At 43.6% G+C, this 16,611-nt stretch overlaps 1 protein-coding gene across 7 annotated transcripts in view; it reads left to right on the plus strand.

Moving 5' to 3' along the window:
• Positions 1-248: 248 nt before the first annotated feature.
• Positions 249-16,611, plus strand: part of EPB41L5 (erythrocyte membrane protein band 4.1 like 5) — a 142,229-nt gene continuing 125,866 nt past the window's right edge. For 3 of the 7 annotated variants that reach the window (XM_027099168.1, XM_027099171.1, XM_027099170.1), the window contains exons 1-2: positions 249-363; positions 5,961-6,147. In XM_027099168.1, the coding sequence (XP_026954969.1) occupies positions 5,968-6,147 (180 nt within the window). In that variant the 5' untranslated portion in view covers positions 249-363; positions 5,961-5,967. Of the gene's footprint in view, positions 364-5,960; positions 6,153-16,611 lie in introns of those variants that run through there. The other 4 variants (XM_027099169.1, XM_027099173.1, XM_027099167.1 and 1 more) reach the window with 3 other exon arrangements.

Below are 16,611 nucleotides of genomic sequence, written 5' to 3' on the forward strand. Positions count from 1 at the left end.
GCTGGGCAGTAAATATTTGCCACGTGAATTAACATGTTGAAGGACTCCCGGGTACCGGCCTCCGGCAGAGCCGCTTTAAACCAGCCGCCAGAGCTCCGGCCGGGTCGGCATCGCCGCTTTAACCCGAGCATCTCCCCGCCCCGCAACTTCCGGGGCGGTGTCGTTGCCCATTTAAGAGCGGCGTTCCCCGCCCTCGGGGCGGAGCTTAGGGGCTCTAAGGGGCGGGCCGGCGGCCGGGGTCTGCGGGGATTAGTGCGGTGGGCGCGCCTCTGGCCGCCATTTCTCGGCGTCTCCCCGGAGCCGACCCCTGGCGCTTCGCGTGGGTCTCTCTCCCCTCTCGTGGCTGCGGGTGGTCGCCGCCAGGTAAGCGCGCCGCCCTCCCGGCTCCTCACGCCCTCCTCGCCGGCGCCGGGGCTGCGGCCTCGCCCGGGACCCTTGGGCCGCCCGGCGCGAGGGGCGGGCGGGCGGCGGCCGAAGGGCCGGGCGCGGAGGGAGGGAGGCCGGGCCGGGCCGGGCCGGGTGTCCACCTGCGGGCGGACGTGGCCGCTCGGGGACGCACCGAGGGCCCGTCGCGACCGCGCTGGGCTGAGGCGCTCCGGGGGCGGACCGGCAGGTGTCCCGGGGTGGGGGTGGGGGTGGGGAAGGGGGCTCCGGGGACCCCCGCCCCCCACCTCGCGGCCGGCCCGGACGCCGGGCTCCGGGGGGGTCGGCTTTGGTGGTACCTGCCCTTACGGTTCTGCCGTCAGGGCAACCACACCCGACTCTTTTGGACCGTTTGGCAGCATTTTAAGTGGATATTACATGTTTTTTCCAGAATTGGGGGAAGGCTTCCCGTCGCTCCGTTGCTGTCCTACTGACACAGTGGATGGTTTCACAGGCGCTGGTTGGCAGGGTTTTCTCGTTCTTTAGAAAACGACCTGTTTGCTCCGTCTGCTGAAGGCCTTCCTTGCAGACGCTCTCTGTGCTGGGATCACTGGGAGGGAGGGTGTCAGTCCCCTGGTGGTGGTGAGTAAGCCTGACCCTGGTCAACTAGGGTTTGTGCTGAGCCAGAAAGCCGGTGCGGGAGCCGGCGCGTAGGGAAGGAAGCGTCCCGGGAGCGCTCCTTACCAGCTGCAAGCGGGCGCTCTTTCCTTGGTGGGGAGCAGTTGCCGACCTTGGACTGTGGCCATCGCTCACGTAGCAGAGTGTACACGAATCACGGCAGACTTTTGAGTTTTAGGTGTGTATTTAAAAAAACCAAAACTTCAGTTAGGTGGTAAACGGACGACTTGAGTTTGCATGTTTCCGATTGTAAAGGAAGCCCGCGTTAGTTCACAGCTGAGAAGTTAGACGTGATGGATTCAAAACTACTGTGTAAGAAATAGGCAAAACCCTACCACCCCGAAATCCCGTTGTATTATTTCGGACAAGCTCTTTACACAGCGCCTGATGCGCGTATTGCCGTGCTGGCTGGGCCGCCGTGGGGAGCGAGTCGGACTGGCTCCCTGTCCTTGTGTGTGGCTTAGTGGGGGAAACACCTAGTAAAATGGACAGACGGCGTGGCATTTAATTGCAGGTCCCTCGAGTGTTATAAAGAGCGGACTAGGGCTGCTGCAAGGAGACCCAACTCAGGCGGCACGGGATGCTTTTCTGAGGAAGAGACACTTCCAAGCAGCCGTGTGAAGGTGGCTGTGCGAAGTAGGAGAGGGTCGGGGAGCTGGCGTGGAGAGGGCACCCAGAAAGCCGGAACAGCTGGGGGAAAGGCTGCACTTTCGGGCTGAGTGGAAGCCTGACCCGAGCGGGGCGAGCGCGAGGGTGGGCGCCTGAGGGTCCCGGCGGCGGGGAGCGAGGCCGGTAACGCTGGGTCCTTCACAGGGGTTGGCGGGGTGGCCGCTCAGAATCCGCTGTTGCGGCTCGAAGGAGGGGGCTGGGGAGGGTGGACGTGGGAGAACGGGTCGGCAATACATTTATCAAACTTCGGACGTGTTCGTATGTTGGTATTATGCAAGAACTGAGAACCTCCACAGGACCCTCTCCAGAGATAACCTTGCTTAAGTGTACATATCCTCGTGCTTTTGTGTGTGGACAAGGTGTAAGAATATGTATATGTGTGCGCCCCACCCCAGTGTGGAGTAAACTATGCTCCTTTTTCTGATTTCATTTTTCACTTGTAGATTTTGTCAGTGTCTTTGTCAACTGTACTTTAAAAACAACTGTCATATGCCATTGTATGAACCACCATTTAACTACTTGCATGTTGATAGAGGTATTTAAAACCGTCTTAATCATGCCCTGAAAATTCTTGTTTCCGTAACTTGGAGCACATATGGGACATTCCTTTAGGCTGTGCTACTAGACATAGGACTGCTGGGTGAAAGGGTGCGCACATTAACACTTCTCATGTGCGCTGACTTCTTCCTCCAGGGGACGTGGTGTGAGAGTGGCTGTTGTTCACATACCCTTTGCAGTACTGGGTATCGAGGGTCTTTTAAATGATAGACAGTATCCTAGTTTTTTAATTTGGATTTGCTTGGTTACTGGTGAGGTTGAACATCTTTGTGATGAATATATATATATTTTTTTCTTGCGGTACGCGGGCCTCTCACTGTTGTGGCCTCTCCCGTTGCGGAGCACAGGCTCCGGACGCGCAGGCTCAGCGGCCATGGCTCACGGGCACAGCCGCTCCACGGCATGTGGGATCCTCCCGGACCGGGGCACGAACCCGTGTCCCCTGCATCGGCAGGCGGACTCCCAACCACTGCGCCACCAGGGAAGCCCTGTAATGAGTATTTTTATTGCACGTCATCTTTGAGACCTTGTTTCTTCATATCTTGTCTATTCTTTCTCTTCTGGGTTGTTTATCTTCACAATTTGTGATAGTTCTTTATTAAACTGCCTATTAATCCTTCAAGAATTTTTTTGCGGAATTTCACCCTAATATTTGTTGTTTTCTAGTGCTCATTTCTTTTACTTCTTTAGTCCATCTGAAATTTGTTTTCATGTAAGTGCTTTCATATTCTTTTATAAAAGAACCTGTTATTTGTGGCATGGAGTTTCATAGTTCAAAGTACATAGTTATTAAAATTATAAATAAGAAGGAAGTTGTGTTTTTCCTTAGCAGGTTAATTCTGCTTGTGTGGTGAGTCTATTTTTTTTAATTAATTAATTTTTGGCTACGTTGGGTCTTCGTTGCTGCGCGCAGGCTTTCTCTGGTTGCGGTGAGCGGGGCTACTTCTCCTTGCAGTGTGCGGGCTTCTCATTGTGGTGGCTTCTTTTGTTGTGGAGCACGGGCTCGAGGCGCGTGGGCTTCAGTAGTTGTGGCACATGGGCTCAGTAGTTGTGGCTCGTGGGCTCTAGAGAGCAGGCTCAGTAGTTGTGGCGCACGGGCTTAGTTGCTCCCCAGGGCTTGAACCCGTGTCCCCTGCGTTGGCAGGTGGATTCTTAACCACTGCGCCACCAGGGAAGTTCAGTGAGTCTATTTTTAAGGTGTAGGGTGTGGTGAAAGAAAACTTGTTTTATAATTCATGTACTTCCTAGGAACCATAAAGTTGTATTTCACTTTGAACTTTTTTTCCCTTAGAGAAAACTTTTTTGTTATGGAAAAATTCAGCATATACAGAAGTAGTCAGAAGAATATAATTAGCCTTCATGTACCCATCAGCCTCAACAGTTGTTGGCCAGTTAGTTATCTGGCCAATTTGTGTCCTCTCTCTTCCCGCTTAACTGCCTTCCTTGTATTATTTTGAGGCGAATACTAGACATCACATCATTCTTCTATAAATTTTTCAGGATGTATTTTTAAAAGATAAAGACTTTCTTTTTAAAACGTATCTTTAAAACCACTGTTATATCCAAAAGAAAGTTGGCAGTACTTCCTTGATTATCATAAACAGTCCAGTTAGTGTTCAGATGTGTGTGTGTGTAGTTGTGTCCTTAGGAAGTTCCGATGACAGCTATCATGGTTTTGCCAGTTTATCTGATTACATAGGAGTATGTGTACTTGTAAAATGAGGCTGTAATTCTCAATTGATAGCTACTGAATTTTTTTAAAATGTTATTTATTTTAACACTTCAGCTTTTATTTTTATCATGTTTACAAATGCATCTGTCTAGTTTACAGCATCAGCTGGTTATGCTAGACTTCTTATAAATTACATGTATAATAACAAATGCGTGACTTGAGAAAATATTTTAGTTTGAAATAATTTTAGATTTATGCTGAAGTTACAGTAGTACAGAGTTCCCATATACTTTTCACCTAGCTTCCCTCAATGATAACATCTGACAACCTAAAAGAATTTTTAGTTGAATTAGGATCTAAAAGTAGGCCCACACGTGGTGATTTTTTGATATGTTTCAAGTCTCTTTGAATCTGCAATTTCCTTTGCCACTCTTTTTTTTTTTACCCCTTTGCAATTTATTTCTTGAATATGCTGAATTAAGTTTTAAGAAACAAATTCATCGTGTGTGATTTATGTCAGACAAACGGTGTACACCGTATGTCTGACATAAATTTATGATTTATGTTGTATCTTCATTCAGCATCTTTTTAGCTGTGATCTTTGATAATTTCTTTCTTATCTGTATAATGTGAGTTTTGCATGAATAGTCCTATGATGTAGTAGAAAGACCAAGATTTGGAGTCAGAAAATCAGAATTTGAGCCCCTGTCTTCAGTATTTACTAAATAATGGACTTGGTCAGTGGTTTAATTTCTGTGACCCTTCGTTTGCTTATCAAAATAAGACAATATTATTTGGGGAGTTTTTCTGAGTACCCAGTAAGATTATTTACTGAACGTTTGTTGTACCTGATGATGAAATGTGCTGGGTGGCTACCTGTTCAAAGTAGGAATTGTGTCCTCAAGGAGCTTACAGTAGGGACCTCCCTGGTGGTCCAGTGAAGAAGGCCCCACGCTCCCAACGCAGGGGGCTTGGGTTTGATCTCTGGTTGGGGAACTGGATCCCCGTGTGCATGCTGCAGCTAAGACCCGGCACAGCTAAGTAAATAAATAAATAAAAATAAATAAATGAATAAGTAAGTAAATTTTTAAAAAATTTAAAAAAAGGAGCTTACAATAAAGGAGATGGACATGTAAATGAATAATTAAAATCTGATTAGTGAGGCAGCAAAACATTTTGAAGGTTCAGTGAAAGTGTGATGATGGGAGTGACTGACTCTTTAGATGTCAGAATATTCCTCAGGGGAGGGTTAGGGGGAGTTAACAGGAGTTAGGAGGGGTTCTCTGACATAGGGCGTTAGAAGTCTGCGGTGACAAGTGCGACCTTTGACAGGCCGCTGAAATGAGACTGACCAGCAAGGTGCAAAGGGAGCAATGCCTGAAAAGAAACCTGGGGAGAAGGAGACTGGGGCCACACGTTACGTATGAGGGCTTTGTAAACTGAAAAGCTATCTGAAATTTTATAGTAATTTATAAATTACTATTAAATTTATAGAAATTTCATAGTAAAATTACAAAAATAATCATCTATTTCAAATATAATTCAAATGTAAGTTTTTATCAAATATTTTATTACAGATTTTAAATTGCTACTTAATAATAGCTAATCTGGTCAGAGAAGAAATGGAACTTCTTAGGATGGTTGTTATTATCAAAGGGCACCTTAGCGTATGGCATCGTCTCCTAATGTTTGTAGGGGTATTTGGCTGTTGTACATATAAATTACTGGCCCAAAAGACCTGTTGAACTTCATAAATGTTTGCCCTTCTCTTACCAGATTAGCTCCTTACAAAAAAGTCCAGAAAGTTTAGGAGTGCTGTGAGCCGTAGCCCTATTTTAGGTTAAGGTCTTTAAAAACTCAACTGAAGTAGCCAGTATTAATAATATTTTTTTCAAATTTACTTGACCAGATGCTCTTTTAATAACGCATCTCCTAGTGTCCACAGAACTTTACTAAATTACACCGTTTGTCTGACAGCCAGTTGCGGGAGACCTCTGACACCTTTTCCTGTCTTTTGCAGTGACAAAATGCTGAGCTTCTTCCGCAGAACGCTCGGCCGCCGGTCGATGCGCAGACAGGCCGAGAGGGACCGGCTCCGCGAGGCCCAGCGTGCAGCCATGCACATCCCTGCGGCCGGGGACGCGAGGGCCGTCATCACCTGCCGAGTGTCCCTCCTGGACGGGACCGACGTCAGTGTGGACTTGCCGGTACAGTTTGCTGACTTGCACGTTCGTGCTGAGGTCATGTGCTTCTCTGGAGCTGCGGGGAGGGGCGGGGGATCAGGTCACTTGGGCAGGTGGGATCCACGCCTGCCACACAGGTGCATGGATCAGGTGGCCTTCGATAGCTGGAGCGCTGGGACTTCTCTGGAATTAGTGGCACTTAACTGGAACTTTCAGATGTTAGGGCAGTTGCTGGTGTGAGTCGTCTGTGTGTGTGTTTGTGTGTTCTCCATGGTGGCAGTATGCCGTGTACTTCCCGGGGCTTTCTCACAGTCCTTGTTGAGCAGTTATTAAAGCAGTGAGAATCTTTGGGGACGATAATGATACTTACGTGGATACTGTAAGACGTTTAGTTCTCTGTATTTTTTTGTAGTTTTCAAAACACTCCTCACTTTCCTCAAAACAAATACTTCTTGCCCACTTCGGTGTGCTTGTAGACGTTTTAATGGAATGAAGTGAGGAAAAGAACTTTGTTCATACCCCTCAGCTCTGGCTGCCCATCTCTTTGTTCCCAAAGTAGTTTGCAGGGTAGGCTTTCCATACACTGTAATTTCAAGATTGGATGTTGTAATTATATTCACATTTTGGGGAGATTTTTTTTGCAGTTATGAATAATCACAACTCACAGTGTGAAACAATCCAATATATCTGAAAGGAGTTAACTTATTCCTTGCAGGTCTCTTTTTTTGAGGGGAGGGGAGGTAGCTCTATGGGGGCTGTGGAGCTTCTTTCTGAGCTGTTTGCTAATACCAAATCTCCTTCTCATGTCTTTGCCCTGTATTAAAAGGTTTACGTGACTAAGCTGTAAAATGTGCAATTTGAGGTGTCATTGAATGTTCCACAGTGTCTTCCCTCCCTACAGACTCTTTTTAGTGCACACTCATTCACCCAAAATGCAATTAAAGACCCCATAGCGCGAAGCGGTAGCCTGGGTGCTGCAGTGGTGCATGGTCGGATGAGCCGTGGACGGCCTTAGACTCGCAGAGAGATGAAGGGACTGGGTAGTTTGTTTAAACTAATATTCTGATTAACTGAATAATTTAAAATGTACTAGGTATGTACATTTTACGTTTTTAAAATAATAGAATATGATAAAATGAAGACACAGGATATCTTGAAGTGTTTTGAAGTCATCTTTTTGAGTATTTATTATATTTGTACATTAGACTGGGCATTTTCAGGGATTTTGACTTTGAAAGACTTTAATGCATTTAAATTTTCTTCCTGTAAGGGCTTCTTGAGGGTTTGATGTTCCAATATGTGCTCCTTTGTGAGGGTAGTTTTCATGTTCATTTATTTGATAAGTATCTCAAGAGTTCTGTGTACTGTTCCACTGAAATATGCTTAGGTATGTGGTGAAAAGCTTGAGACTGCTGTGTAGGAGAGTAGAAGGAAGTTTCTTATTACCTAATGTTGGAAGTATGAAGTCTCGAGGGTGTTGATGGAGAAGCTGACACCAGGAAAGTAGAATAAATGGCTAGTGACTGGTTTAGAATGCTTCCCCTTGCTTGGTGTGCTCAGTGAGGGCATGTGTGATACTCCATCAGGCCAGAAGCGTTAGCTCGCCTTGCACGCACACGGCTGCAGTGAAAAAGCCAGGAGTTTTACATTTGTCTCTGTGCAGCCAGAGCAGTTGCCTTTTCAGCTCCGCAGGGGAAATCCTCGAGTTAATAAGCTAACTCTGGATGCTTGCGTGGATATAAAATGGGCATTGCCCTCCCAGCTAAACTGCCTGACTAAAGAAAATGGCCAGAAGAATAGTAATTTCTGGGAAGAAAAGTTTTTCTCTCTTCCTTTAATTTTTTTAATACAAACTTATTTATTTATTTATTTATTTTTGGCTGCATTGGGTCTTCGTTGCCGCACATGGGCTTTCTCTAGTTGCAGCGAGCGAGGGCTACTCTTTGTTGCAGTGCACGGGCTTCTCATTGTGGTGGCTTCTCTTGTTGCAGAGCACGGGCTCTAGGCACGTGGGCTCAGTAGTTGTGGCTCACGGGCTCTAAAGCACAGGCTCAGTAGTTGTGGTGCACGGTCTTAGTTGCTCCGCGGCATGTGGGATTTTCCTGGACCCGTGTCCCCTGCATCGGCAGGCGGGCTCTCAGCCACTGCACCACCAGGGAAGCCCCAGGTTTTCCCTTTTTTTGATTTAGCTTCTCAGCCAGTCTAGTATGACTCTGAAAGAAGATTTAGAGTTGACGTTAGAAATTGAATGAAGCACATACTTATTTCCCATTGGGCTTAGCGTCAGTATTGATTGTGGCAAGCAGCCTGGAACTCAGATGATGGTCCAGGCAATATGCAAGGGATTATCTGTAGTTAAGTAGAGAAATCTAGATCTATATACTTCAAATTAATATACACTTAGTAGTAATGGTCATTTTCTTTCTTCCGTTCTCCTTTCCTCTCAAGATTGGGGGAGGAATTTAAATACCCTCTACTTCCTTTTTTTTAAGGAATTAACGTAGTGAGAGTGCCTTTCAGTAAAGGATAAGAGCAAGGCATCAGGTAGAAATTTCTAATTATCTGGTTTTTAAACTTTCTCTTTGGAAATGCCATAGTAACTCCTTCGATTTATGAGCTTAGTATTGTTTAGTAAATAGCCTGTCTTGTAAAACTCTGTGTCTCCTGAGTTTTAAATTAATGGGAAATATTTGATTAACCATTAGATAATAATTTTTATATATCTACTTTGCTGATACAGATGCTGAAATCTTTAAATTATATAGACCATTGTATCTTAAAATAACTGAAAAAACATCCTGTGTTCACGAATTGTAAGACTTAACATTGTTGAGATGGCAGTATACCCAAAACTGATTTACAGATTCAACATAATCCCCACCAGAATGTCAGCTGATTTATTTGTGGAAATTGACAAGCTGATTTTCAAATTCATACGGAATTGCAAGGGATCCAGAATAGCCAAAACAATATTTGAAAAAGAACAAAGTCGTAGGACTCACATTTCCCAGTTTTAAGACTTAACTGTTAAAGCAGTAGTAATCTAGATGGTGTGCTTTGCTGGCGCAAGGACCAATGGAACAGAATAGAGAACCCAGAAATAAACCCACACATCTACGGTCAGTTGATTTTTGACAGGGTGCCAGAGCCATTCGATGAGGGAAAGAATGGTCTTTTCAACAAGTGGTGCTAGAACTGAGTAGCCACATGCAAAAGAATGAAGTTGGACCTTTAACTCCTAAATATACAAAAATTAACTCAAAATGGATCAAAGTCCTAAACATAAGACTATAATACTCTTAGAAGAAAATGCAGGGGTAAATCTTCATGACCTTGGATTTGATACCAGTTTCTTGGATATGACACCAAAAACATGAACAACAAAAGAATAAATAAATTGGACTTAATCAAAATTATAACCTTTGTGCCTCAAAGGACACCATCAAGAGAGTGAAAAGACTCTCACAGAATGAGAGGAAGTATTTGAAAATTATATATCTGATAAGTAACTAGAACATGTGAAAAATTGTTAGAACCCAATAATAAAAAGACAAATAACCCAATTTAAAAATGGGCAAAGGGGCTTCCCTGGTGGCGCAGTGGTTGAGAGTCCGCCTGCCGATGCAGGGGACACGGGTTCGTGCCCCGGTCCAGGAAGATGCAGCGGAGCGGCTGGGCTCGTGAGCCATGGCCGCTGAGCCTGCGCGTCCGGAGTCGGTGCTCCGCAACGGGAGAGGCCACAACAGTGAGAGGCCCGCGTGCCGCAAAAAAAAAAAAAAAAAAAAAAAGGCAAAGGATCTGAATAGACATTCCTCCAAATAGGATACGCAAATGACCAAGAAGCAGATGAAATGCTTGACATCGTTAGTTGTCAGAGAAAGGCAGATAAAAAGCATGAGATACTACTTCACACCAACTAGGAAGGCTAACATAAAAACGCCAGGTAAATACCAAGTGTCGGTGAGCATGTGGAGAAATCGGAACTCTTACATGTTTTAGCAGGAGTGTTAAGGTGGTCCAGCTGCTGCTCTGGAGAACAGTCTGGCAGTTCCTCAAATGATTGAACATAGTTACCATGTGATCTGGCAGTTCCACTTCTAGGTGTATGCTGAAGAGAACTGGAAACACGTTTACACAAAAACTTGTACACAGGTGTCCGTAGCAGCATCATTCTGAATAGCCAGAAGGTAGAAGCAGCCCAGACAGGTAAGTGCCAGCAGATGAATGGATAAACAAAATGTGTTATATCTGTATAATGGAATACTATCAGTACTTGACCATAAAGGAAATGGTACTGATACATGCTACATGGATGAACTTTGAAAACATTATGCTAGGTGAAAGAAGCCAGTCACAAAAGACCATATATTATGTGATTCCATTCGCATGAAAGTCTAGAATACAGAAATCCGAAGGGGAAAAAAAAAGGACATTGGGGGTTGCTTAGGGCAGATGGGTGGGGACCGAGGGGATGGTGTGAAGGGTGGTTGGGGCCGGTAGCTGAAGGATGTGAGGTATCTTTTTTAGGCGATGAAGATTTTCTAAAATTAATTGTGGGGATGGTTGTATATATCTGTGAATACACCTTTGAATTATATACTTTTAATGGGTGAGTGGTGTGGTGTGTGATTTATATCTCAGAGCTGTTTAAGAATGCATGGATTTTTGTATACTTGTGTTTTATTCCACTTAAAGTTTTTTTAGTCGTTAAGAAAGATGATAAAAACGACATATAGCTTTGATTTAAAGGTGATATGCTTGATTCATTACAGGGAAAAAAAGTAAGAGACTACAGTAATAAAGGCACAAGATGATGGGGCTGCACAATAATTGTGGCTGTGAGTTTGCAGTGGAAGAAATGCTTTGTACATGGATATGGGGGTGGAGAATGTAGATTAGAAATGAGTAAAATATAATTCTCGCTCTGGTGTAGAGGCTAATGTTGATTGTGTGGAAGGTCAGGATAGGGTAGTCGGCTGTCATGCGGAGAAGGGGTAAAGGGATGAGGTGGGGAAAAGAGCTTCAGTGGGATGTGTTTGGGAGCCATATTTCAGAAGGTTTAAAGGAATTATTAGGGACAGTCTTATATTTTTTGGGTCTCTTATAGTCCCTTGTACCCAGTGGTTGCTTAATAAATATTGTTTAGTTGTCTGAGGGAGTGCATGAAGGGAAAACGGGGGATTGACACGCGAGATTTGGCAAGGAAGGAAGAAAATAGCACGGCAGCTAGAGCATGGCTGGATAGGGGAGATCTGAGTTTGTCGAAATGGTTTTACATACACAGGTGGAAATGATAGGAACGTTCTAGGAGGAATACCATCTTATGCTGAGAAAGATAGAAGACTAATGGGAAGATGCTCTCTTGATGGTCTTAATTTTCCGCCAAAGAGGTTATGAAGTGAGGACTGTGTCTGAATGAGGTGGTGACCTAGAGGAATTTGTTAGGAAAGAAAAGAATATAAATAGCAAGTACTAGTCTAGATTTAACTGAAAAATGAAACTGTAGTTTGCCAGAGCTGTGTGGATCTGTTTCATTTTTTGTTTTCTGCTTGGTTCGTATTCAGTAGCTGCAAGATGAGAGGGTGTATGAAAATGAATAGGACGTTGACCCTTGGATCAGGGATTTCACATCCCTATTCTACACACTGTGGCCACACTGGACCTTGTTACTCTTTGCCCAGACATGGCAGACTATTTTACAACTCTGCCTATGCATAGGGTTTATACTAACTGGAATTATAGGTACAAAGTAGCCAGGAAGGAGGATTCAGGGTCTGGCTTTTTGGAAGGTAACATAGATGTACTCATTCTTGAAGTCAGAGTTCATTGGAGACCTAAAGGACGTTCTGAGCAGAAAGAACTGCATTCTGCTAAGGCTCAGAGGTATGACTTACTAGGGAAATTGTAAGCAGGTGAAAATGCTGGAGTGACAGGAGATAAGGCTGTAAGAGTGAGCAAGGAACAGTAGGAAAGACTGTTTATGCCCTGGAATTCGCACTTTAATCTGTAGAGGAAGAGGAATAATTTTTTAAGGATGAGAGTGACATTCTGTTTTGCAGTTTTAGGAATAATTACATTGGCAGCTTCTGCCACTTTGTCTTCTAACTCTTTCCTGCCTCGAGTCTGTCTCTGTCCTCAACCCCACCATAGACTGTCAAGACTTCATATCTTTCTTCATTTTGTTTTTACCTAAGGTGGCAGAGTTGTATCAGCCCTTCCAGGCCCAATTTCAGATATAAATTCCTCTGAAGCCTTTACTAGTTTTAAGCAGACTTAACTCACCCTCATTTCCTTAGCATTTTGTCGATACTGCAAGGATAGCACTCATATTTATTGTGTTTAAACTAGTTGTGTATGATTTTATTCTTAGTAAGAACCTTGTGATTGCTTGAGGGCAAGAAGTATGCACATATTCATCTGTGTACCTCTAGCAGCTAATGCGTAACAGGTGTCTGTCCAGTAATTGTTGAAGAGAATTGAATGGTATATTATGTCAAAAATGTTATTTCCTGTGAATTATTAAGTACGTAATGAAATGAAAAACCCTTAAGAGAGTATGGAATGGGAAAAAAACAAAAACACTAATTCAAAAAGACACGTGCACCCCAGTGTTCATAGCAGCACAATTTACAATAGCCAAGACATGGAAGCAACCCAAGTGTCCATCAACAGATGAATGAATAAAGAGAATGTGGTACATATATACAATGGAATGCCACTCAGCCCTAAAGAGGATGAAATTTTGCCTTTTGCAACAACACAGATGGACTTGAAGGGTGTTATGCTAAGGGAAATAAGTCAGAAACAGACAAATACTGTATGATAATCACTTATATGTGGAATCTAAAAAATAAAACAAATTAGTGAATACAACAAAAAAGAAGCAGACTCACAGATATAAAGAACAAACTAGTGGTTACCAGTGGGGAGAGGGAAAAAGAGAGGGGCAAGTTAGGGGGAGGGGATTAAGAGGTACAAGTGACTGTATAAAATGAATAAGCTACAAGGATATATTGTACAGCACAGGGAATACAGCCAACATTTTATAATAAGTATAGAGTATAACCTTTAAAACTTGTGAATCACTATATTGTATACCTGTAACATATAATATTGTACATCAACTATACTTGAATAAAAAATTTTTTTGAGACAATATGTTTTTTAAATTAATTTATTTAATTTTGGCTGCATCAGGTCTTCAGTGCTGCGTGTGGGCTTCTCATTGCGGTGGCTTCTCTTGTAGCGGAGCATGGGTTCTAGGCACGCGGGCTTCAGTAGTTGTGGCGTGTGGGCTCAGTAGTTGTGGCTTGCAGGCTCTAGGGTGCAGGCTCAGTAGTTGTGGCGCACGGGCTTAGTTGCTCTACGGCATGTGGGCTCTTCCGGAATCAAGGGTTGAACCCATGTCCCCTGCATTGGCAGGTGGATTCTTAACCACTGCATCACCAGGGAAGTCCGTAGAGACAATATTAAAAACAAGAAAAAAGAAACGTAATGGGATAGAGCCAACTGATTTAGGAACCATTTCCAGGGTTGATAGTAACAGATTGGTATTTTTAAAAATTAATGATTGAGTCAGGTGTTCACCCACCCAGAATAATATTATCAAGATCACATTTTGCAGTTCGTCAGTGATGCATTTCATTTCTGGGTTAGAATCTGAAATTTTTATGAGATCAGCATCCTGCAGTTAACTTGTTTACTTCTTGTCTGAGACTTATTTTCATGAAACAGTACAGTCCTTTTTCGTGCTGGCTGGACTCCAGATGAAAGTTTTTAAAATATTCATGCTGTCCCTGAATTTCAAATAAAGGTGTTTTGGGAGAGTCTCCTTTTGAGACGCCAGGTTTCTGTTGGATTGAGCGTTGTTAACATCAGGGACCTGCAGGTACCTTGTGTTCACTATCGGTTGGCCTATAATTAGCCCTATTAAGGAGTCAACACATACCCTTGAAAAGACACTTATTCTGAGGAGGCAGCTGCCCAGCTGGCAGAAGCCCATTCTCTCTTTTCTCAAAACACAGCTCCCATGTTTCAAGAAGCTGGCAGATGATGCTTTGGCAGAATAAAGATGCGGATGAGAGCATGTGGGATCTTTCCAGGCCAGGGATCAAACCCGAGTCCCCTGCATTGGCAGGCAGGTTCTCAAGCACTGTACCACCAGGGAAGCGCTTTTTTTTGATGTGGACCTTTGTTTTTGTTTTTGTTTTTTTTTTGGGTCTTTATTGAATTTGTTACGAATTTGCCTCGGCCCTGAGGCATGTAGGATCTTAGCTCCCTGACCAGGGATCAAACCTGCACCCCCTGCATTGGAAGGCAAAGTCTTATCCACTGGATCGCCAGGGAAGTCCCTTAAAATTTCTTTACCTAAACTCCCTACCCCTCTTCCATCAAACTCTCAGGGAGTGATACATTATAATGAAAGGAATGTATCTAGTATTCCTTTCCCTTTCCCTTTGGAATGGGAGTGAATCACAGACCTGAAAAGTTGTTTGTTGAATGGGAAGTGATTGACTATGGTTTTCTGATTCTTGGGCCTCTCCTCTAGGACTCATCTACACCCCCACTAATTTCTCAGAGCTAAATGGAGCTGATACAGACTAGGGTTGAGCTCTTTCTGTTGTTACACATAATCCAGAGAAGCTTATTCATCCTAATGAATATAGCAAAATAAGGAGACAAATTTAAAATAAAGGACAAATTAGTGAGTGGGAAGATCATATTTAGGAACTCTTTTCATAGGAGGAAAGAAAGTACAAAATAGGAAGCATAAGAGAAAAGTTAAGAAATGGAAGTTAAGTCTCTATTCCCCTAAGATTAGGAGCAAGACAAGGATGCCTGCTTTCAGCACTTTTATTCAACATAGTATTGGAAGTTCTAGCCAGAGCAGTTAGGCAGAAAAAAGAAATGATAGGCATCCAGATTCTAAGGGAAGAAGTAAAATTACTTCTGTTCAAGATGACTTGATCTTATAAGTAGGAAACCCTGAAGATTCCACAGTAAAACTATTAGAGCTAATAAAAGAATTCAGAAACATTGCAGGATACAAGATCAACCAACAAGAATCAAGTGCACATCTATACACTAGTAGTGAGCAATCCAAAAATGAAATTAAGACAATAATTCCTTTACTATAGCATCAAGGAGAATAAACTACTTAGGAATAAGTTTAACCAAGGAGGCAAAAAACATGTACACTGAAAACTACAAAACATTACTGAAATGAAAGAATATCTAAAGAAAAGATAGCCCACGTTCATGGATTGAAAGGTTAATATTGTTAAGAGGACAGTACTACCCAAAGTGATCTGTAGATTCAGTGCACTCCATATCAAAATTCCAAGACCATTTTTTGCACACATAGCATAGGACAGATCATCCTAAAATTCATATGGAATCTCATGGGACTCCAAATAGTCAGAACAGTCTTGAAAAAGAAGGAAAAGGTTGAGTTTGCATGTCCTGATTTGAAAACTTATTACCAAGCTATAGTAATCAAAACAGCGTGGTTCTGGCATACAGACAGACCTGCAGACCAATGGAACAGGATGGCAAGTCTAGAAATAAACCTTCAAATACATGGTCAAATGATCTTCTGCAGAGGTGCTAACACCATTCAATGAGGGAAGAGTCTTTTCAACAAATGATGCTGGGAAAATTGAATATCCACATGCGAAAGAATGAAGTTGGATTGTTATGTTACACCATATACAAACATTAACTCAAAATGGATCAAAGACGACTGTGGTATTGTGATTTATAATAAACATATATTTGATCCTTGTCCTGTTTCTGGCACAGAGCTCCTAAAGCCCTTGGAATTTTCTAAGTCAGGAGAGCCCTAAAAGTGTTTTTGTTATGTTAACGAAGCCCACTGATAGGGGTTGGTTGACTGGGGGGACTCACCATGTGATTAGGAGGTTGGAAGCTGGCACCCCCGGCCCCACCCCAGCTGGGAGGGAAGAGGGGCCAGAGATTGAGTTCAGTCCCCAGTGGCCAGTGATTTAATCGGTCATGCCTATTTAATGAGGCCTCTGTAAAGATCCAGAAGGACAAGTTTGGAGAACTTCTGGGTTGGTGAACCAGAACACTTCCACGTGCTGGGTCCCAAACTCCACTGGGACAGAAGCTCTTGTGTTTGGGACCTCACCCTGTGTATCTCCTCATCTGGCTGATGATTTGTATCTGCTGATAATCCTTTGTAATAAACTGTTAATCTAGTGAGTAAACTGATTTCCTGAGTTCTGTGAACTGTTCTAGCAAGTTAATTGAAGCCAGGGAGGGGGTCACGAGAAGCCGGTAGCCAGTAGCAATCTGGACCTGCGATTGGCATCGGAAGTGGGAGCAGTCTTGTGGGACTGAGCTCTTAACTGGTGGAGTCTGATGCTCTCTCCAGGGAGATGGGGTGAGAATTGAGTTTGTCTGACACGCAGTCAGTCTCGTTGGAGAACTGAGTTAATTGCTTGGTTGTGAGGAAGACGCGGACAC

This window comes from Aethalodelphis obliquidens, unplaced genomic scaffold (assembly GCF_003676395.1).
Source record: "Aethalodelphis obliquidens isolate GAN/ISIS:26980383/991018 unplaced genomic scaffold, ASM367639v1 scaffold129, whole genome shotgun sequence".
Lineage (NCBI taxonomy): Eukaryota > Metazoa > Chordata > Mammalia > Artiodactyla > Delphinidae > Aethalodelphis > Aethalodelphis obliquidens.